Below are 23,211 nucleotides of genomic sequence, written 5' to 3'. Positions count from 1 at the left end.
CGTGCAATATATGCACTGAATAGTCACTCTCAAATGATTTTGGACAAATGCATGGTACCATCATCTGCATGACTGCGGTCCTATAGCTCAAGTTTGACAGAACAGGATGTAATTCGCGGGGCTCAGTACTAGAACGTGTTGGTGGCCGAGCTGGGTGGGGGTCACCTGTGAAATTTCAGGGGGGAGGAGGTGTTGCAAAAATGCAGGGAGGGTGTACACCCCCCCTAAGGAGGGTGTAGGGAAATCCCTGGGTGCATGTACTAGATAAGTTAAACAGCCCTGTACCTGACTGCGACAGAAGACGCCTCTTACCCCGCTATCCTCAGCTTTGACAGTGATGGACGTGTCATAAGCTGTTTGTTTAAGCTTGAGTTTAAGCTGTATTTAAGCTTAAGTGTGTATAAGCTCAATGTTTATCTTTTTCTTGCAGGTAAACAGGACTTACTTACTTACTGCTGTAGAACAATCGAAGCGAACGCGTGCTCTCTGCAGCCGCAGGAACGTTCGACATGCAAGCAAGAGTTAAGGGTGAGTGTTCCCCATTGATTTTAAAAGAGGTAAGGACTCCTATCTATAGATGTAATGTAGTTCTACGCTTCGCAATTCTATTTACAATTTATTGTTCAGTTCTCCTCCTTCGTAACTTGTGCAGCGTTAATACAAAAACGAATTCTCTTTCGTATACGAGCGAGTAGACGCACCGCCGTCCAGGTACCTCCATCCATCGTTACGTCATCCGAAGAAGTATTGCACCCAATCAGACACCAACACGGAGGTACACATAACGTTCTGCTTTACCTTCTTCAAGATGAACTTCACTACATGGCACGCTTCTGGCCAACCATCATCCCGAATGACAACGTTCTCGTCTCTGATTTGTTCAAAACGGGAGGCGTAGTCCACCTTGTAGCCGCACATAATACATACATAATAGGCCCCGTCTCCCGTTATCAACAAATCATGGGCGAGGACTTTGTCATTCCGGAAGGTGGTTGGCCAGGAGCGTGCTATGTGCTGAAGATACGCACCTATCAGATTCACCTATACAAAAGGTGTCACAGACAAGGCGTCGTTTGGACAAGGCGCCGTTTGGAGCCGACACAGTCGGCGGGCTCTTTTTTGGTACAGTTCATAGCTCCTTTCACCAGTAGAGAACGGATGTATACCTTGCCAACACCATGAACGCATGCTGTACATGCACGAGAGATGACACAGATAAATGCGTATTTTACTTGTTTTTGTTGTATTTCGTGTGTCTACCTTCGTACGCGTGCACGCAACAAGAGCAAAGCCACTCTTCGACGAATTTCATGGTCCGCTCGCACTATGCAACTTTCGCTGCACGTCCGTTTCAGCAACGGTTGCACGGAATTGAAGTTGCAGTGGGTAGGCCCCATGCACGCGGTGACCAATGAGAAGTGCCGTAGTGTTGAACGAATGGCGCGACAAAATGTTATCATTAGCATATTCGTCCAGTCCCGCGAGAGGGAGACCTGAAAATGCTCCTGGCAGTCCACGATGACATAATAAAGATTACAGTATCGTTCACTATTTTTACGTGAACGGCATTGTGGAGTTGCCGTGGAGTTGCCCTCGCGGGACCCGCCCCTGTTGGAAAATTACTTCTCAAAAGTGACGCCACGGAGCCAGGTGTTGCGACTGGATATAGACGCCTGGTGGTTGGCTGGGTGCTGGTTGGCGCCTGGTGGTGTGCGCCACGTGGTGGTGGCGCCAGATGTTGCGCCTGGATCAACCAGCCCACAGATGGAAAGGGAGTAAGGTGGCGCCGTCTTCGCGACGTGATTTTTTCACGCGAGTTTACAGCCTTACCGATGCCATTTCATTCGCGTCACAGCCTTCAAAGCTAGCACACGCAATGTCTTGGCGCTCTATTATACCTGTACGGAGTGAAAACGGTGTCACTTTAAAGGGACGCTGAAGACAAAATGCCGAAGTAAGCAGATATGACAAAAATTCCACATTTTTTTAGCGCTCATAGCTCCTCGACGGCAAGTCAGATATCAGTAAAGCAAGTGTGTTTTTAAGCGGCGAGAAAGCAGGCGAGCTGGTGATAATTGATCTTAATAACGAACCCTGAGACTGGGGAAAAACTCACTAAACAGGTGTCTCAAATACAGCTGAAAGTTTATTCCATCCCACACAGGTATATACATCAAGGGGGAAAGGGAGAGGAAAAGGGGGAAAGAAAAAATTTCAACTGCTACGTGTAGGAAACAGAAGGACTGCTAACAACATGCCCAGACGTACATATCTCTAAGGTTTTCCGTAGAATACGTTTCATTGTGTCCGGACAGAATGTCAAATAACAATTCAAAATATCAATTCAATCTCGCAGAAATAACAATCTCAAAGACCTTAGACAGGGTACACACAAGGGAAATAGGCCCATAATTTCTCGCATCACATTTATCCCCGTTGTTATGCACTGCAACAAGAATCCCTTCCGTAGTGACACACTGAACAAGTGCACTAGGATCGGAGAAAAACAACATCTATACAACCTTTAACAATAAAAGACGGGATACCACCAGCTCCTCCTTTTTAATGTTTCCTTTAGCTTTTTTATCGCCAACGTCAATTCAAGCAGAATAACATCAGTGCAATGCAGCGAATCCCCACATTCTATACCGGGGGCCTGATAAGGACTGTTGTGCATATTGTTTGCGAAACATTTACTGAAGTGGGTTGCGAAAGCATCGGCAACCTCGACAGGCGAAGAGATCTAGCTATCAGCTTCTCGTAATGTAATCATATCATGTTCCCTACCTGTCATGTTATGATGCACGTGATGCCGAAACGTACTGCATCATTTCGGTAATGCTGTAATGTCATGTGCTGCTGTTCGGTAATGGCATCTGGCAAGATGCCAGATGCCATCAGCAGTAGATGCCATAGAGTCGCTAACTGAGGCAAGATCACCGGCTGTTGTTACTATCTAATATCGACTCAGCTTTATGCCTTCCCCCGATGGTTTCGCGATAAAACTCTATTAATAGAAGGATAGCACTGGCTTACATAACAAACAAAGTAACACAATTTGTCTGGACGTTTCGACGTCTATGCAGACGTCATCATCAGCAAAGAAAAAGGAAAACAGCGCGCGAGTCCTTAGGTCTTATAACAATCTGGCAGTGGCCCCTTGTGGTTGTTACAGGAATTCTTCTCGTGGTGGATGTGCCATGACTCAAAGAATCTTCTCACTCTCCATCATTGTTCACGTGCCAGCATAGTGACATTGTCGAAATTGAATGTGTACTGGTTTTTTATCGCATGCTCCACGAGTTCTGTGCCGCGATTATCAGCTGGCGGCTTCTTTTTCTGAGCTTCGTGTTCTTTCAGTCGTGTGGCCAGCTTTCTTCCTGTTTCACCCACATAACACGTATCGCAATCGTCACAATCTATTCGGTAAACAACACCCGATGGGTACAAATGGGGCACAGAGTCCTTGGGGCGAGAAAGCAACGTGCGTAGAGTATGGTGAGGTTTAAATGCAGTAGAAATGCCAAGTGGCCTGAGTATCCTCCGTACTGATTCAGAGAGTCCGCGTACATATGGAATGCAAATAAAATTGTCACGGGCGCCCCCCGTTCGTCGTTATTACTAGTGCACTTAGACACTGTCAGAAACGAAACCATGGGGGTAATGATTTCTAGAGAGAGTGTCATATGTCAAACGCTGTTCAGTCTTCTTAGCTTGGTATGTACTAGATAACGCGTCAATGCGATTAAAAAGAGACCTGACAGCCGCCCTTTTATGTTCAGGTGCATGATAGGAGTGGAAATCTAAAACTGAACCAGTGTCACAGGGTTTGCGGTAAACCGAGGTGCGGACAGTCCCTGGGTCATTACGAGTTACCAACACATCAAGAAAAGGAAGCTGACCATTGCTTTCCTTCTCCATCGTAAACTGTATGTTAGGGTGAACACTGTTGAGAAATGCGTGGAAAGGAGCGGCATCATCACGTTTTAGAACAACAAACGTGTCGTCCACATAACGTTTGTAAAATTTAACAGAGATCTTGTTGGAGGTTAACACTTGATCTTCGGTGAATTCCATAACTAGATTTGCAATGGGAACAGAAACATGACTCCTGGCTTCTGGTCTATCTTCAACTACATAAAACTCCATCCATATATTTGTCTTCGAAGCCGGACAAGCACGACAATGTAACGATCAAACAGCTTTCCATTTGTCGTCCCTCAGTTCGACCATACCACCTCATCCTGTTCTCTGTGCTATATTCACTACATCACTTATCTACTAACCCTCTATGGACCACATTTAGTTGTTGCGGAAAAATAATTTTTTTCTTGTGTTAAAATATCTCTATAGGGCTTGAATATGGTTTATTGAACAAAAAATATCACGTCCGTATCGTTCGGGCGGAGATACAGAGCCGTATACTCCAGTATACAATGGGTGTCTATGACTTCCGCTAGCAGTGGTATGCAACGAAGCAGTTGCGTTCGGGCACGAAGCAGAGGTGAACATTGCACTTTGTGCACATCACTTTTGTGAGTGCATGGCACTGTCTACATCGCAATTTCCTTGCATCATATTCGGGCCAGTGTGCAACTCTGTCCTTCGTGACGTCTGTGTTTGTCATGCTCAGAGGTTGCAGCACGCTGTTCTCTTTTGATTCGCCGCTCGGCCTGCCGCGCTTGCGCGGCTGTGAATTCATAAAGCAAAGTGCCTCTGCGATGGATGTTTTGAATTCGAACAGTGGGAGAATGGCCTTCTTAGGTAGATGGCAGTCTTCTGCAGCCCTCTTGTACCAGAGCCATGCGGCAACACATACAAAGTCCAGCATGTGGAAAAATATCCTCATGTAATACTTCTTTGATCGGATCCGCGTCCTGTAGAGTGCAATTAGAGAATCCAAAAGATCAACCCCGCCCATGAACTTGTTATACTCAGACACTGCAGCGGGGCAAGTCACGAGTACTTTCTGTCTAGTTTTTTTGTCCCACCGCTGAACTTGTGAGGTCGGAAAACCCCCCACGAATGTGCTGAGTAGGTGCACTGACCTGTTGTCCATCCATTTCACCAGTTTCAGTTGCACGTTGCCCACGGATGCACTTTTCTCCTGTAAGGTACCTCGACCAGCCTTCTTCATTTCCTTGTCAGACGTCATCGTAACTCCGGAGACCCTATTCGGGCGCACAGTAGCCAGCGACTGAATTCCCTGAAGTGCAAGAGCAACTTGGAGAGACGGACAGGAAAACCAGTTGTCATAAAATAATCGGTAATTCTCATCTTGTGGTACCGACTGTGCAAGTCGTAGCACCACATTCGAGCTAGCGCTGATGTCTGTCAAGTGGTCGGGGTGCTCAGCTTTTCCAGCGTAAAATTCGAAATCGTATGGAATTCCGCTGGCACCGCATAGGACGAACATTTTATAGCCCCATTTCTTTGGTTTTTTTGGGTTGTACTGTTTGAGCCTACTGCGCCCTTTGAACGGGATTACCTGTTCATCGACACTGAGACACTGCTCCATTGATATTTTGCGCAGGTTCTTTCGTACAGAACCAAGCAGTGGTGCCACTTTGCTGATGCCGCCAGATTGGTTCAGCGAGTTGTCCGAGAAATGCAGATAGCGCTTCAGCTCCTCAAATTTCTTCCTTGATAGAGCAGCCTGAACTTGCGCAATCCCACAGCGACTGCTCCAGTACCTCTTCGAACCGGGCATCTGGTAGAGGCCCATGTATAGGCACGCCCCCATAAACCGCTGAATACTGTCAGAATCGGCTGTGAAATTCGTACGTATATCCTTCTGCCTTGCGTAGAGATTGCTTTGTCGTACAATGTCATCAACAAGGTCCTTGTCAAAAAGCTCCGAGAAATATTGATATGGTGGCTTCACGGCCATTTCTAAAGTCCTCTTCCCGGTCCAAGGAGGCTCTTGAACAGGCTTTTTACGAGACTTTGTCTCCATCCATGCCATTTTTTTTCTGTGCGGCGGGGGCGGTGGTTGATCAGCATCATCATCGTCATCTGACATGTGACTGCATTCATCGTCTGAAGGTTCGATGTCTGAAATCCAAGTAAAGGAAGAAGAGAATTATGCTATGCTTCGACATTGTGCAAGTGTTCAACAAATGTAGCATTACTGCTATGACAGGCTATAGTACCCAGTTCTTCATCGGTTGAGCTGCCCATCCTCTCATCGTCACTCCCTGCTGGAGGCACAGCAGTTTGTTCAGCATTCTTCTTGTAAAAGAAACTGGGATGCATACCTAAGAGCAGGCAGGAAAAGAGCAAGTCTCACACGCAAGTCACAGTGGCCCGCTGTATACTGTGAGATACAGGCGAGAAGTACGGTGTTGCCGAAAGGAGAATATAAAAAATGGGGAACTAAAGCCTTAAGTACAGTGAAAGAAGACTTTCAGACATGCAGGAAAAATCCCAGCATCATATTGAGAACAAAATATGTATTACATACCTCCAAATGATGAGTAATACCTCGGGTAGAAGAAGAGGAAAATCACAAGAACAAACGCACTCCAGCCACGTGCTTGGAGGGGTAGCATGCGCCTCCTTTTGGCATGAATTGAAAGATAAATGTCTACTGAGCACATTGTTGCCAGATATTACGGGAAAAAAGCTTAAGCGGCAAGAGAAACGTCGATTTTGCGGGCTGTATCTTTTAAGATACAGTGGTCCATAGAGGGCTAAAGGATTATTAAATGAGTATTTTCTGTTTTTCTTTTTTTTGTCTCAATTCAGACACCTTCTGTTCATAGAAGCATAGATTTCTGATTATCCTAGCATTCTTCACTTTCCGTAATTGGATGATACGAGCTGCTTTAGATATTAGATCCCCGACAATTTCAAACACTCTGAATGTATTAACATGTATCGCTATGTTTTCGAACAAGGAAAGTAGCTGATCTCAGCGGGAACGACATCAGTTGATTTCCAGAGCATATCATATATTAAATCTCAGTGTGTCTCCATGTGCGAAACTTATTCCCACCAAATAATTCGGAGGACACCTTAACGTTTCCCAGACAAGCTGCATTCACTCACTACAAGCAGGGTGGGACGGGAGTGTATAACGAAATCCAAGCGTAGCCAAGTAACTCAAAATGCGGTAGTGAAGAATTCAGCACCTTCTTGCAATGTGCCAAAACGGGAGAATCACGGAGTGACATCTTCTTCGTGAACGTTAAGGCGTTACCTCTACCATACGTTAAAAACGAAAACGTTACTGCCAATTCCTAGGTAGAACACTGCACCGACTTCAAGCTCGCCTCGTTGTCAGCAGTGTTTATCGAGCTTACCAGCGTGACGCACAAGCGCACCAGCACGCCCACATCTTCCTTTCCCTCGATTTTGCGACGTACTGCTTCAATTTCGCCTATCGCAGGTACTCTGGGGTTCTCCGCGTTGCTCTTTGGACATAGGGCCACGTGACCACGAGGGCGCGCGCAGCGACAGCGAGCCGAGCCCGTCGTAGCCACCTGTCGGCAGGCCCGTCGACACGACCCGTTTGCAAGCGCCGTTCAACACAACAGTCCTTCTAGCTCACCATAGTGCTACCTTCGCTTTCTGACCGCTGATCCGACAGTTTTATGAGGGACACATCTTACGAACCATATTCAACTGAATCTTAAAGCAGTATTGGAATAATTTGAGTCGCAATGATTAGATGTAAGAATGTTGGTAGTTTCGTTGTTCATATCTCACAGTCGCTAAGGCAGCCAATGTAGGGGAACAGACAAAATGATAAGACTATGTCCTGTCGGACTTTTCAATGTGGTTAGAAGCATATAAGCGTATACACTGACGGACTGTAGAACTTTACACTAAACGAAATGTTACCTCTGTCTACAGTATGCCAACTCGCTTATACGCTTCTAATGCATTCTTCAATGCAAACTTCAATATTTCAATGCGTCCTGAGGAGGGACATTCCCAAGGTCCCTTTTCCCGAAGGTTGCATTTCAAACTCCCGAATGTTGACCATATGCTAGGGCGCAAAGGAGGTGCACGCTAGCTGCAAAGAAGTTTTAAAGTGTATGAATAATTGTGTTTATGCCTAGTACATGAGTTCCCTGTTCATGTGATGCACATTACAGAGCCTGAGACGGAAGCAGGTGACAGAATCTGGAGAGTACTAGCCTCTATTTGGACACGGTAAGCAAAAAAATCCCTTATCTTAGAATACGTTTTAGTAGCAAACAAACTCAAGCAGAGTAAAGTGTCCGCTTAATCGTGCTCACTGTCAGCCACAGGGAGCTCGAGTGGTGGTCTACATGCAACCAAGTACATGTGCGGCGTGAAGTCACACCGCATCTGAGCACGCGCTGACGAATATTTGTTCCAAGATAAAACAAATACATTTCGCCAGTCGCAATTTGACAGCCATGCCACAGGTGAGAAATGAAGCCGTTCCCTCTCGCTGGGATTGATGTGCAAGATATCATAATGTGATAAGGCGTTGAGCATGGCGATGGTAAGGGGTGGTAAGCGCCCTTCATACAAACATAGACATTGAACAGTGTGTTTCATTTCGCTTGGAAGAAGGGTCCCTCGGAGCTGGATCAAGTCGGAATCGCAGACGAGTTAGAAGTGGCGCAACATGGAAATACTATGGAGCAGTTTGACGAGTCCATCGCAGTTAACGAAGTGTGCCATTGTGTGAGGCTTCCACAGAAGACGCAGACAATACGATTGGCAGATAATTTCAACATTGCAAAAACCAGACCCAGGAAACCCCTGGTAAGCAGGCTGCGTCGAAATGATACATTACTAAAAGACTATGATCGCGCCATTCGTAGCTACGTAAACAACGGACACGCTTAAGAGATACTGAATGACGCAGCCACGTGCCCTGAGCGCGAATATTACACGCCACTTCGGAAGGTAATCAGGGAACAGTCTTCCTTAACAAACTCCGAGTGGTCTTCGATGCATCTTCGCATGACGCTGGATCTAATTCTGACCACCTGAAAAGGACCAAAGCTGCATCGTGATCCGCTGAACATCCTTATTCACTTCCTAATGAAACCAGTCGAAATGACGGCGGATATAGAGAATGCACTCCTTCAAATAGAAGTACGTGAACAGAATCGGGATGCCCTACGGTTTATTTGCTTTCAAGGCAGTCCGAAGCAGACAACATTGCAGGACGCGTACACGGAATGGCGCATCACTCGTGTAACGCTCGGAACTGCGGCGAGCCCGTTTTCACTTTCGGCCACTCTCCACCGCCACCTTTCTATGCGAAGCGAGTTGCGCCGCCGTACGGATATTATTGCACGATCATTTCATGTGGATGATCTGGTACTTAGAGATGATACACTACCAGACGCTCAGCAGCTTTACTACGATGCCAAAAGCTTCATCAACGAAGCGAAGATGGAACTGAAGCAGTGATGTAGCCACGGGGGGGGGGGGGGGGGGGCTAATGGGGGCTCGAAGCCCCTCCCTGCCACGGACTGATCCACGCACATCGTGCAAATCTGAGGAGAAAATAATATATGGGGGGACCAGTGTGACGATCGCGAAAGTTCTTGCACCTCATGGCTTGTATCTAAGCTGGACTTCTGAATGCTTTTCAAAGCATATGAGCTTCTGAAACCATTTCCAATCTCGTGACACCGCCTCATTGGTCATGCATGACAGCTTACGTGTAATCGTATTGTGAACGTCCGAATCTATTTTTTTGTTCATTCGCATTTCGCGGTGTGCACAAGTTGTGGTGTGTTGTCGTACCCAGGATCAGAGGAGGGGGAATAATTTTCGTATCGAGCGCTCCCTACCTTGGAAGTCTGGCTACGGCACTGAACTAAAGTTCTTATTGGAGAAGAAAGCCAAGGGTCGCAGGAGGCCGTCCATGCACTGATGATGGGCTACCCCGACAGCATTGTTAGACACGTCAACCACCAGGGAGAAGGGTGCGTCAAGACGGGGGTGAACGAAACGCGCTGCGACAGCAATGGACTGATTGACCTAAAGAAATGCGTGGAAGTGGCGCCCCCTGACCAAACCAAGGGAGTTGACGAAGCGCTTCGATTCTTCAGTAAATCTTCCAGAGGTCTTAGGAGCACTGCACAGTTTGCCACGAAGCGGCGGTAGAGGATGACCAGGTCTAGAAAGCGGCGAAGCTGACTTACTGACGAAGCCTGAAGCAGGGGGAAACCTTCACCTTGGACGGTAGAGGGGATAAGCGTTCAGCGCTGATGCGGTGGCCGAGGAAGTCTAGGGAAAGGGCGCGAACCTCGTACTTCTCGAGGTTAATAATAATGTCATGTTCCACTAGACGAGCGAAAAATGCGTGGGGGGTTGTCGGCGTGTTGTTCCGCGGAGGAGCTGGCCATCAAGATATCGCCAACGTAGGCCAAAACGAACGGAGGCAGCGCTGTAAAGAATCAATGAATCACGGGAATCAGTATGTCGGAGTGAACAGAAAAGCAGTACTGAAAACCGAAAAATACCGCTATTTTGGTGCGGACCGGAACGGAATCGTAACCGTATATATATATTATTTATTTATCTTTGCTCAGGAGGGAAACCGGAATTTAACAGTTTTACTTCCAAGAAAGAATTGCCGGTTTGGACTACGAATAGGCGTATGGAACTCACGTCGAGTGTACTGAGGTCATGTCAGGGGTACTTTACGAGGTTTACAGTTACGGTGGAATGCATGTCGGTATAATATGACCCTTAGGCTCCCTTTGTAAGGTTTCCTCGTTCACGCACATAAACTTCGAGGTACATGTGGCAGTTTGTGCCTCTCTATCAATGTGCCCTAGTGTTAATTTCCTAGTGCCTTAATTTCATACACACAAACTATCCTCAATTAAACAACGACCCAAGCGGGATGCGTAATCTATGTCTCCTCTATCCGTATTGTTGCGCAACGCTTTCCTTGTCTGAGAGCAGCGACGATGAATACTGTGGGAAGGAAACAGTTTTGGCAAGGACAGGCTGTTTATTGTATGAATTAGGTGAAATGATTGCTTAAACGTGAAATAGCTTGCGACTAGGACAGTCCCTCAATCTGCTATCTCGCTTTTGCCGGAAATCTTGTCATTAATGAGAATTCGCATTAATTCTTCTCTTCGCCGTCTCATTAATTAGTTTAAACTAATTAAGCTCTAATGAATGAATCAGAAGATGTTCGCATGGCAGTAGAACTCAACCTCGAAAAACAACATCAATGTTGCTCTCGTAGCCTTTTTATAAATATTCCGTAAAGGCTGAAGAACATACCCTGCATATTGGAGTATACAAAGTGCATTTATAGCTTCCTTTGTCTGTATTTGCATCAGGTGTCTGTATACTGTCGTTGCATTGCATGATTCCTCTGCAGTTTGTCATCACTGGACCCTGGCGTGACAGGAACAAACCCAGGGGGCCGTACCAAACCGACATGTAGCCCATGGACCGACAGTTGGTACAAGATGGACCATCACATGACAGGCGGAGGACGTGGAATATGCCTGATTATTAATAACATTGTGAGATTTTCTTATTTCTTTGTACCGCGCCCATATCGGCATGTAGTAATAGCATACAGTGGGGAAGAATTGGACACACGGCGCGAAGGGCGACGCAGAGCGTGCCCAAGTTGCACAATGTACTGAAAGTCGAGTGCAATAGGGGTGGACGGGTAGGTGGAAGACATTAAACAGACTCGTGAGACTCAAGAACATTGATAAGACACACACCCTCCACCCCTATTGCACCCGACTTTCAGTACATGGGGCTGCTAGGGTGGTGTCTCCTGTTTTATGAGTTCATCGTACTAAGTGTCCCCACGAGTGTACGCTCTCCTTGCGTGTTCATTGGCTCCATGGCTAATAACACAGCATGTGGAAGACGAGACATCGAGGCAGGTTGACGTTGCGTTTGCTACCGGGAATGATCTAAGGATGATACGAACGAGGTGCTGGTCACGTCAGGGAAAGGCAGGTGATGACTCACTGTCATCTTCAGCCATAGATTCAACGTAGCATAAACACAGACGGAGCTGGCCGAGGAGCTCCATGCAGCAAAAAGAAAAAGAGGGACACGAATTTTGGGCTTAAGAACAGAAAGACGGACGACACAGAAGGACGCCGTAGCTAGGACGGTTCTACTTCTGGAGTACAGAAAACGTGATGAAGATGTTATACATACTATTACATGTAGTGTAAACAATTAAGCCTCTGTATGCAATAAGGGGATAAGTCGCAAAATCCCAAACCGGGAAAACTGCGAGTGAATATTTGGTTAATTAATTGCGGATAAGTTTCCATGAATAACGCAACTACAATATGTGTAACAGATATGCATGTGTCTACTATACATGCATGTCCCAATCGCATCATTTCTGTGTGTGCGATTTAGCAGAAATTGAACAAAATCCAGGAGCATGGCATATCCCCTTTTTCAATATAACAATGCACGCGCAGGGTTTTCGTGCAGGAAAAGCAGTTTTCACGAGTCGGACTTTCATGGTGACGGCAGGATGGCCGATGTTACCTTTGTGCAGTGTAGCAGCCTAGATCGTGATTATCGTGCTGCTAAACGAGCACAATCTTGAAAATAATGTTCTGCATGGCCAGCAAAATATGGCTTATTGCACAGTGCGCACGTTTTTTTTCGATTACAACGCTTAGCAGCGCTGCTGACGCGGTCATGTGAGGTAGGAAGAACATGTTTTTCGAGTGGAAGTCGAAGTTCAATTCCGCATCGTAGCAAAATTTAAGGTACGCCATTTGTATGCATGTGTAGAAAATGGGCCTGATCTGGCTGTCCATCCCATTGACACACCTGCATTTTCCGTTTCTTACCTTCCTGGAGCGAGTAAATAAATTCCAATATGGTGCTAAATTTTATTTAGCAGGTACATACTAGTATGTAGATGTCATTGAAAAAAAAAACACTAAAAAGGGGATAATTCGACTTATCCCCTATGTTGCATACAGAGGTTCAATAGAGGCAGGTCCCCCAAGGTCGCCATTTTCCCATGTATTTGTTCCTATCCCGATGCGTGCAATGCCGGAGGCCGCCCTTAGATACCCCATTGTTACCAGATGTTGGCTTGCGTTGCATTGTAGCGCGCTAAAGATCCAGTTGAAGCACAATCCAAGCCAGGCCAAGTCACTGAAGGAGAAATGGACGACTGCGCCTGGTACGACAGGTACGCTATGTGATGCACGCAGCCGTGCACTAGATCCTTCCGATCGCTCAACACGTTTAAAAACGGGACCAAAAAGTGAAACACGACACAGAAAGTTGTTATACGCGTTTTATTTGGACATATAAAGACTAGATTCATTCGCAGAAACAACAAAAACATTTTGCCGCTAAACTTAGCGCGCTGAAGTGATCCGGAACGGCAACAGTGGGGTATCTAGTGGCGGCCTTCTTCGTTGCACGCTTTTCCGAGGTGAGTTTGGGGGACCTGAATAGAGGGTTTTCATAAGTTAGCGCCATCTATTTTAAGGCGAGCCAACTACGCCCTGGCAGCGCGCGTCCGCCATATTTTGGCCAAGGATGGAAGCGTTGCCCGCGTGCGGACAGTACGGCTCTGTTTGAACCGCGCGTCTGGGGTGATCTTTTGTCGTCCGCCTCCAGGGACTTGGTCTGCTTTCTCATCGAAGCATCGCTCTTTTCATGAGTTGTTCGGCCATCTGCATTTGTAATATCAGTCTGTTGTTGCGTGCCCTTCTGCAGCCAGCGCGGCATGAGAGACGCCGAAGGAAAAAAGTCGTGTGCACAAACTGTTTGGCGGCTAAAGTTCACATGATACATGGCTTTCCAAATAATTATCGTCAGAGGCGTTCTGTTGCCATTCTAAATGGGCGAACTATAAATACCTCGCACGCGAAAGCATAGAACATTGATAGTAGGAAGCATCTGCGAAAGCATGCAACACAGTAAGGTCCCACATTCAAACTACACGACTGGTCTTGAAATGTGCATAAGAACACAATACAGCATGCAAAAATATGGTGTACCGTATCTGAAAGTCGACAAAGCAACTTGGATGGAAGCTGAATCCGTATATGACACGTATAGCGGAGCCGAAAAGGAGAAACTCGATGCGCTGAAGGAACGACACGTTCATAGCCAATATAAAAAAAAAAACATAAAAAGTAAAAGACGAAAAAACATATCTCACACACACAACTTCGTCCTTTTTCTCCCAACCTTCACTTCTTTGTCATCCCCCAGGCAGTCACCAAAAAGAGAACAAAACATTTCTAACATCCTCCCCCGCAATGGGTGCTCCCATTGTTTTAACTGACCTCTAAAGGGAATAGGTGCCGAACTGCACGCCTAACTGTTGCTCCTTGAGGGCGCTGAATCAAGCACGACCGCACACGCCCGTCCCTTCCGGGAAACGTCTTCACTACACGACATATTTTCCATAGACTTCGTGGTGCTTTACCTTCTTTTAGTAGGACCCATCACAGCAAAAGGATGGTCCTTTGTCACCCTGCCCTTCGGAAGTGGCGCAGGGGGTTCCTCTGCTGGCTTCGCTCGGCATCTTCGACGTGTCATACACTGACGAAGCACGTTTTTTTACAACTTGTCTCCCTTTAATAATCCAATAGTATTTCCGCAGATGGACCAGTGTGTCGCGCACACCTGAGTGAAGGAGGCGTTTATGTTCCTGTAGGATTAGTTTCTTCGTGAAGTCATGTATTTTTGGCAATATAATTGGTTGTTTTTGTGCTGTATTTCCGTCGCTGTCTTGCAGTCATCCACGTAGGCGTAGGATGCCGTTGCTGTCCATGTAGGGAGCTAAATTATATAGGGGCGATGCCTCGCTAACTTTTCCGGCATGTCTTGAGATGATGTCAACCTCTTTTGGGAAGCTTTCACGCTGAACTTGTCGAATCCAGTAATTCTCCGCCTCATTCAGTTCTGTTGTAGTGAGGTGTCCCCGTCACTTTGCTTCCGTACTTCTGCAGTTCACTGCAAATCGCTTGATACATGCTGTTAGCCGAAGTACTGTTACCAGAGTGTTGAAGTCCCTGATGTGGAACATCTGTGGTGCAACTGCCTCAGCTGCCGCGAGACACTGTAATACTCCTTTCATCTCTCCCTCGACTGCTTCTGTGGAAGGTTCTGGAGCTCTCTGTTCGAGTACTGGCCACGTTTCATCGCTAGAAGATAACCATTTGGGCCCTCGCCACGAGAATTCGTCGATGATCAGTCGTTCCGGTTGCACTCCACGCGTTGTAAGATCTGCGGGGTTCTCATGTCCAGGGCAGAAGCGCCATCTTGAAGGGTCACAAAGAGTCTGAATTTCTGTCACTCGGTTCTCCACGAAAGGTTTCCAACGACTGGCACTTCCTTTTATCCAATGGAGAACAATACTGGAATCGCTCCAGAAACACGTGACCTCCTCTTCCATGTGAAGCGCCCGAACCACGTACGTTGTCAATCGTGCCCCCAATAGCGCACCTAGGAGCTCTAATCGCGGTAGTGTAACGCGCTTCAAAGGGGCGATCCTCGATTTGGCCGGCACCATCTCCACGGCAATGTTGCTTTCGGTACGAAGGTGTACGACGGTTCCGTAAGCACGAATGCTTGCATCACAGAAGCAGTGTACGAACAACACTGATGTCGATTCTTCGGGCATCAGAGCTCTCGGTACGCTTATTTTGAGTATGCCTGGCACCGCATTGATCCACCGTGACCATTCAACAGCAATTTCATCCGGCAATGGATCATCGCACCTGACGCCTTGCTCCCATGCCAGCTGGAAAATGATCTTTGCCTTGATAGTGAACGAAGCAAGAAAGCCGAATGGATCAAATATCCTCGCAATTGCTTGCAGCAATGACCGTTTTGAATCTCTCATCAGTAGCAAAAATGCCCGAAGAGACTCCGTAGAAACCTGGAGAGTATCTTCCTTCGTGTCCCAACAGAGTCCAAGAGCTTTAACCTATTGTTACTGGTTGGCCGCACGAAGCGGGTCTTCCTTGCTATCTTCCTGCAGAGATGATGAATTCGTTGTCCACTTTCTTAAGTTCATCCCAGCCGCCGTTAGTATTTCGTTTGTCTCGCTGAAGGGACGTTCGGTTTCAGGTGGTGTAGCCACACTCGTCACAAGGTCGTTCACATAGAAGCTTTCACCGAGTACCTGTGTTAGAGAAGGGTAACATGCGGACATCCTTTCAAAATGGAGACGAAGCGTCGCTGCCATAAGAAAGGGGCTCGATGCTGCTCCGAAAGGGACTCTGGTCATCCTCCAAACTTCGATTCCTGGCAGAGGTTCGTTGCGTTTGGGCCGCGTGTCATACCACAGGAATCAGAAGGCATCACGGTCAGTTTCGTCCAAACAAATTTGAAGAAATGCTTTCTCGATGTCAGCAGCGAGTCCTATACTGCTCTTCCGAAATCTGATAAGCATAGCCAGCAACTCAGGGTTCAAATTTGGCCCCTTGTGAGTACGTCGTTAAGTGAAGGAAACCCGCTTGCGTTTGAAGACGCATCAAAGACGATCCTTATCTTCGTGCTCTGTCTCTCTTCAACAGAAAAAGTAGGGCCGGTTGGTAGAACTCCATTTCTTAGCGACAATAAATAGGGACACTCGGTTAGAACAGAAAAGGAAAGACGAGGTCGCAACTTTCAACCACTTTACTAGAATGAGACCAAAAAATACAAGCCTATCTTTCAAACCCTCCCCCTCTTCTTCCAAACTTGAGCGCCGCATACCGCTTCAACCGCCAAACAAAGACGATACCGCCAATCATGAAAGATAACACCCTTCAGAACACCCGTCCGGAGTTGATAAGGTGTTGCTGTTTCTCTGTCAGGGTCGCCGTCGCAGCACTGACGCATTTATCTTTAAGTTGCATTATCGTCTTCGTCTCTAACACATGCCGCACATGAACGTCTTTAGATCTGTATAAGACTTTTGTCTGGCCGTACTGGGGTTGGCACCGGCAATAAATGACGTGGCCTGCAAGCCGAGATCCCTCTTCATCTTTCTTGTCCACCTTGTTTCGATGCTCTCGGATCCGGTCATTCAAACACCTAGAGGTTTCTCCTACATACTGTCGACCGCATGACGTTGGTATGGAGTACACTACACGACGTCGTGTGGAAGGCAGTTATGAAGGAACTGTTGTTCAGTCGGAACAGGCATGCCCGGGGAGGGGGAAGGCCCAACAGTTCCCCTTATGTGGCGGAGGGGGTTGCCTTGCATAAGAATACCCTAGACGTTCTGGCCCGGGGACCAAAGTATAGTCCACGGAGCAAGGTTTCATCAGAAGAGATGGTGGCGTTCACTAGGAAGATAGCTCTAAAATGCCCGCCAAACGCCCAAGTAGCAGTGTCGGACCAGTGCATTGATGCAGTGACGACTTTACGAGATCAAGGTGCAATTCGATCGAGCCTGAATTTATCGTCAGTGAAAAGGGATCTGAAAACAAATGGTTGTTGTCTACTTCAGGCGGACAAGGAGGGAAGATTTGTGGTTCTTCCACAAGGGGAGTTTCAACAGAAGGCGCTGCAGGCCCTTAATAAGAATTTCATGGCCTTGTCTGAAGAAGACATCAGGGGGTTCAGGAGGTTGGCCATCGCAGCTCTAGAGGATGCCGGCATGCCAGGCACCGTTAACCAAGTAAAGAAGTGTATGAAGACCCATCTTGACGTCTTCTTCACAGCGAAAACTCACAAGCAAGGGTTACCTTTCCGTCCGATTGTGTCTGAGCGAGGGTCCTGGCAGTCCTACGTCTCCAGTGTTCTACGCAAGGGCCTCAACCTCGTTGAAGTCAATGACCCTTACTACCTGTCGCGGTCGGAAGAGGTCACCGCGTTTCTGGGTTCTTTAAGGGAGGAGAAGTATGACTTTCGATCCTTTGACGTCGAAGACATGTTTTTCAACTTGGACACTGTACTTCTTCTCAGGCTGGTGGAGGAGGAGCTGGTCAGGGTAAACCCGGTCACGTTTTCCACTGAAACCGGGATGTCCTCGCGGAGTTTCGTGGAGCTACTACGCATTTATTTATTGTCCACCACAGTTGAGTTCCAGAAGGGAATATACCGGCAAAAGAAGGGGGTGTGCATCGGGTCCAGGATAGCCCCGGCCCTAAGCAACATATACCTGGCGGCGTTCGATAGGCAACTTCAGGGAAGACTGCAAAGGGCTGCACCCAACATGCTACGAATTTGTAGGTACGTGGACGATTACCTTCTGGTTTCGGTGGGGGAAGTGGACTGGGTCCCTGTGTTGCGGCTGTTCCAGACCAACGAGTACGGGTTAAAATTTACCCTGGAGGAACCCGCGAGGGACACGTTGCAGTTCTTGGACTTGAGGCTGATTAGAGAAGCCAGACACCTGTGCTGGATGTACGGTCAGAGGACGGAATAACCGTTATTCCCCTTCAATTCGAACCACACGAAGATGGGGAAGATGGGCATCGTAAACAGCTTGGTGGGGGCATGCGTTGTCAAGAGTTGTCAACATCGAGTCGAGGCAAGCCTGAGGGAGCAGCTGCTAAGACTTTCGCGAGCAGGGTACCCGATCGATTTTACCAGAGGAGTGGTCAGGCGTCTTCTGAAGGGCTCAAGGGGCTCCGGTACAGGTCGGGAGGAGCGGCCCGAGAAGACGGTGGTGATCCCGTATGTGCATGGAGCAACGCACCGACTGGTAAAAGTGGCACAAAAACAAGGGATTAAGGTTGTGCCCACTGTTAGGAGCAAACTGAGTTCATTGCCGGGATGGGTCGCGGCAGAGGTTGCCAGACCGACTTGCGGGGTAAGACACAGGAACAGATTCGTGGAGTGTTGCGCGGGTGTAGTGTACTCCATACCAACGTCATGCGGTCGACAGTATGTAGGAGAAACCTCTAGGTGTTTGAATGACCGGATCCGAGAGCATCGAAACAAGGTGGACAAGAAAGATGAAGAGGGATCTCGGCTTGCAGGCCACGTCATTTATTGCCGGTGCCAACCCCAGTACGGCCAGACAAAAGTCTTATACAGATCTAAAGACGTTCATGTGCGGCATGTGTTAGAGACAAAGACGATAATGCAACTTAAAGATAAATGCGTCAGTGCTGCGACGGCGACCCTGACAGAGAAACAGCAACACCTTATCAACTCCGAACGGGTGTTCTGAAGGGTGTTATCTTTCATGATTGGCGGTATCGTCTTTGTTTGGCGGTTGAAGCGGTATGCGGCGCTCAGGTTTGAAAGAAGAGGGGGAGGGTTTGAAAGATAGGCTTGTATTTTTTGGTCTCATTCTAGTAAAGTGGTTGAAAGTTGCGACCTCGTCTGTCTCTCTTGCTTCAAGGCTGCACGGTGCGGCATATAATAAGTGACGCCGTCACTTGACCTTGATAGGTCGACTTGCTCAGCGTGCCCCCCTCTCATGTACTGTCGGATCGCTTTGTCATAGTCGAACATGATCTGATCATTCTTTAGGAACTCCTTCGTTAACGAACGGAGTCTGTCCTTTGCAACGCTCTCGTTGGAAGGTAAGCTTGATCTGGAGGCCTTCCAGGGTAGCCTGACTTGATACCTCCCATTCACCTCTTTCACAGTTGATCTGAACTCCTGTAGAACTGCGTCATCGTCGACTGTGATGTCGCTATGTTGAATGCCGAGATGTTCTAGCTCCCAAAACTACTTCTTCTCCTTTGACAGATCAGAATCACGCATTTCTACTGTTACCCGCATCACTCCAACGTTTGAGCATATCGTTGCTGGGCTCGCATGAGAAGGTCCTAGGAATGTCCAACCGAATCTTGTGTTGACTGCTACAAGGCTCTCGCTGATGTGCTTCGTCTCTCCTGTAACGACCCTCCAGAAGAAGTCCCATCCTATGAGTATTCCGATGCCATCTTCGCAATTGTCATCGAAAGGGGAAACGTCAGCAACAAGCATTCCGTTCAGTCGAAGACCGGAGACTAAGTCGCTATTCGTGCCTTCCATGACATCGTTGCAAATGTCTGACATCTCTAAGGCCTCGACGGGAACTTCATTTCTGTTGTACTAGCTACGAAGCCAGACTTGAACCCGGCGACATTTTGTTTGCGATGCTAAGTCAGTCCCGAACGTATGAAGTGTAAGCTGTTTCTACCCTAGTAACTGACACTTGAGCTTCTCCGAAAGAGTACCTCTTGATAAATGACCGTTGACTTCCACTGTCTAGAAGTACACGAACAAGTTGACACCTGGTCTCACTTTCTACCCAAACCCGTGCTGTCTGAAGAAGGACGGTACCGTTGGCTAAATCAGGGCAGCGCGAACTTGTAGATGAAGCCAGTGCCGTACTGGCCACCGGAGATACTTGCTCTTGGATGCCCACTGGGTCACACATGACTGTGAGATGTCTACCTCCACATCTCGAGCACCTGCGTCGTGAAGCATTCCTACATTCTCTGGATCGATGGTACTTTTTGCCGCAGCGGGAGCATCGTCTTTCGAATTTCAGCTTTTCTTTCTTTTCTTGAATAGACAGAGGTTTTGTACAGCCTTCCAGGTTGTGGTCGTTCGATCCGCAGAAAACACAAGTCGGTAGTTCTGCACTGACCATCAGAGCGAGTCCCGAAAAAGTATTCTTCGGATGTCGTTGCTTATCTAGTGGAGGCCTGCGACCTTCAAAGCCTGACGGTCCAACATGCTGCAGCCTCTCGCAGCTCGCCACTTCGATTCTCAGTAATTCTACGTATGATTTGATATCTTCATCGCCGTCAATGTGCTTCCTGTCATACTCGAGGTTGAGATCGTTCGGAATCGCTTTCCGTAGTGCGGACAGAAGTAACACACCGTAAGTGGTTTGTGGGACATTTAAAGCCTCCAGTGACCTGACTCCTGCCGTAACCTCGTCATACAGTTCGCGAAGCTTTAATGCTTGTCCGGAGTCACCAACTTTCGGTAAATTCAGTAGTCGTGACCTATGCTCATCGATTATTAGGTTTCTTCGATTGAATCTCTCCTTCAGAAGCGTCAAAGCAGCATCGTAGTTTTCTGCGGTTATTGATAGTCCACTCACAGTTGTGGCTGCCTTCTCTATCAACCTTCGAAATCGAGGGATTGCTGTTAATAGTAGAATCAAATTCATCCCAAAAGCTTCCCCATTCTCGGAGATCACCACTAAACTTTGGAATCTCCAGTTTCGGGAGCTTCACTGAGGTTCCCCGTCTACTCTCCGTTAAGTCTTCTGCACCCCCGTTGCCCCTTCCGCCTTGTCTTACTGCAGACGTGCGAGACGGCCCTTCGTTACCTCCTGCGTTTAGTCTTTGTGTAGCTCGTGATCTTGTGATGCACATCCGATCCTGATAGGTATGCGAACCTGACAGCTCATCAAACGCAGCGTCATCCAAAGTCAATTCTTCAATTGAGCTATTTAGCTGCTCTAGTGCATCTTCCTTAACTGCTAGCAGGTCAAGTTTCCCTTGAAGCTCACCTCTGCAGTCCGACGAAACAGGTCTTTGCACCAGTTGCTGTATCTCATCCATGAGCTTCTTAGTTGCCGTTCGAATTGTTCCGCGTTTCCGTTTCAGTCGGTCCATCTCTGGATATCTCTCCTTCACTCCCAGACTTTCTCGTTGACGTTAACCCTTCCCGGGTTTCGGCACCAAACTTATATAGCAGAGTCGAAAAGGAGAAACTCGATGCGGTGATAGAACGACACGTTCATAGCCGTTTATTCAAAAAAAAAACACAAAAAAAACACAAAAAGGAAAAGACGGAAAACATATCTCACACACACAACTTTGTCCTTTTTCTCCCAGCCTTCACTTCTTTGTCATCCCCCAGGCAGTCACCAAAAAGAGAAGAAAACATTTCTAACAACACGCATACTGTTCTCGCTAGCGCGGCCAGACGTGCCAGATGAACTCATATGTTCACAAAAAGGGTCCACACGTCTTAGGGAAAGCCCATCTCGTATGTTCGTCAAGTCTCTCGACCACTGACTTCTCGTTCGCCATCGCGCGCTCGCTTAACATACACGGCACCACATATACGGCGTGCCCAAGATATGGCCGAATGTCGTCTGCTAGAAGGTGGTCAGACTGACTTTTGAGAAGGGTCTATACCTCCTCGAGGCTATATTTTGTTAGGCGTGGATTCCATAGCCTGAATTTGCGCAGCAGTAATTTGTACAGCAACGGCAGCGGATCATCAGGGCTGCAGCGACACCTACGATTTGGTGAGGTTGAGCCACAGCAGTGGGGCAGCCGCGCAGCAGAAGTACCCCTGCTCCAGTACCCCAATTTTTTCGGGTACTCTTTTCCCCTGCTGCTCTGCAGCCTTAGCAGCCGGCCTTACGAGCCGATCAGGATAATGTTTCGTGTTGTTTTCGTACAATAATGTTTTGAATTAGCAACCATCACAACCCTTCTATAGCCGATGTATAGCTTTGTTTGGATAAATATACCACCCCTCCCACCACCCCGCCGGTGTATACCATGCGTAAGGAATAGATGGTCCAGACTACCTCTCACGGTAGAGGAGGCTGCTTATACCTTCAGCGTTTTTATACGCTTACTTGCGCAACGTATTCGGTAGCGTCATTTTTGTTTTCATGTTCAGGTGGTATCAAATAAGTTAAACAGTTTTTTATTAAGAGACACAGACACTGGTACATGTATTAAGCGAAATGCCTCAGGACGAAAGACATATCGAACAGAGAGTGTTCTTCTAGTTGTGCAGTCTATGTTCGAAATATCGGTGGCTCTCGTCATGAGGCAATTGCCTCCAAAATTCGTTACCGGTTCACTGGATTTTGTGCCCGTCTAGGGACACCGATAGAGTAGAGAGTTTTAGCAAATCGGATTTTTCAGCTCCCTATCGGCAACAAATACCATGAATGCGAACCGATCGTATCCGGCGCAACGCCAGCGTGAACACTTTTAGCAAACCAGAGTGAACCGGAGGCGCTCTCGACGGGGGCGAAGGGAAGACGCGTCTCTGAGATCCGCAATGAACAAAATATAGAATATATTGGTTTTCCTTCCCAATTTTTTTTCTTTGTGGACTACCTATCGAACGGATTTTTGTACTGGAAACGGCATTGGTATCCTGAATTGCGAGAGGAGGAGCTCTGTCCCTTCGGTTATGCCTCTCGTTGTGAAGGTTTTGCCGGAAACAATGTTTACCACTTCCGTAATGGAAGCCGATTTCGCCGAAGACTCATAAGGATGTTCCGCTAGCACCTCGCGGAGTAGATGTAGATCGTCGGCGATTGTAAGTCGCTTTTTAGCAGGTGCCACTGTAGCAGAC

At 47.5% G+C, this 23,211-nt stretch overlaps 2 protein-coding genes across 2 annotated transcripts; both read right to left on the bottom strand.

Moving 5' to 3' along the window:
- Positions 1–4,456: 4,456 nt before the first annotated feature.
- LOC135395886 (piggyBac transposable element-derived protein 3-like) lies at positions 4,457–6,255 on the bottom strand. The gene is made up of 2 exons (XM_064626975.1): positions 6,153–6,255; positions 4,457–6,054 (listed from the first exon to the last, which is right to left on the bottom strand). Exons 1-2 carry the CDS (start codon positions 6,253–6,255, stop codon positions 4,457–4,459), a joined length of 1,701 nt encoding a protein of 566 aa, XP_064483045.1.
- An 8,656-nt stretch (positions 6,256–14,911) lies between these two features.
- On the bottom strand, positions 14,912–15,832 carry LOC135395878 (uncharacterized). Its single transcript, XM_064626969.1, has one exon. The coding sequence runs from the start codon at positions 15,830–15,832 to the stop codon at positions 14,912–14,914; it is 921 nt and encodes a 306-aa protein (XP_064483039.1).
- Between the last annotated feature and the right edge of the window lie 7,379 nt (positions 15,833–23,211).

The sequence above is a fragment of the Ornithodoros turicata genome, chromosome 1 (assembly GCF_037126465.1).
Source record: "Ornithodoros turicata isolate Travis chromosome 1, ASM3712646v1, whole genome shotgun sequence".
NCBI classification, from domain to species: Eukaryota; Metazoa; Arthropoda; class Arachnida; order Ixodida; family Argasidae; genus Ornithodoros; species Ornithodoros turicata.
The sequence above is the reverse complement of the archived record's forward strand: the minus strand, read 5'-3'. Positions and strand labels throughout refer to the sequence as shown.

Excerpts from the sequence above, each read along its gene's own strand:
- LOC135395886 (XM_064626975.1), bottom strand. The coding sequence starts at position 6,255 with ATGCATCCCAGTTTCTTTTACAAGAAGAATGCTGAACAAACTGCTGTG. Across the intron at positions 6,055-6,152 it reads CTCAACCGATGAAGAACTGG|ACATCGAACCTTCAGACGAT; the intron begins GTACTATAGCCT and ends CTTGGATTTCAG.
- LOC135395878 (XM_064626969.1), bottom strand. The coding sequence starts at position 15,832 with ATGAGAGATTCAAAACGGTCATTGCTGCAAGCAATTGCGAGGATATTT.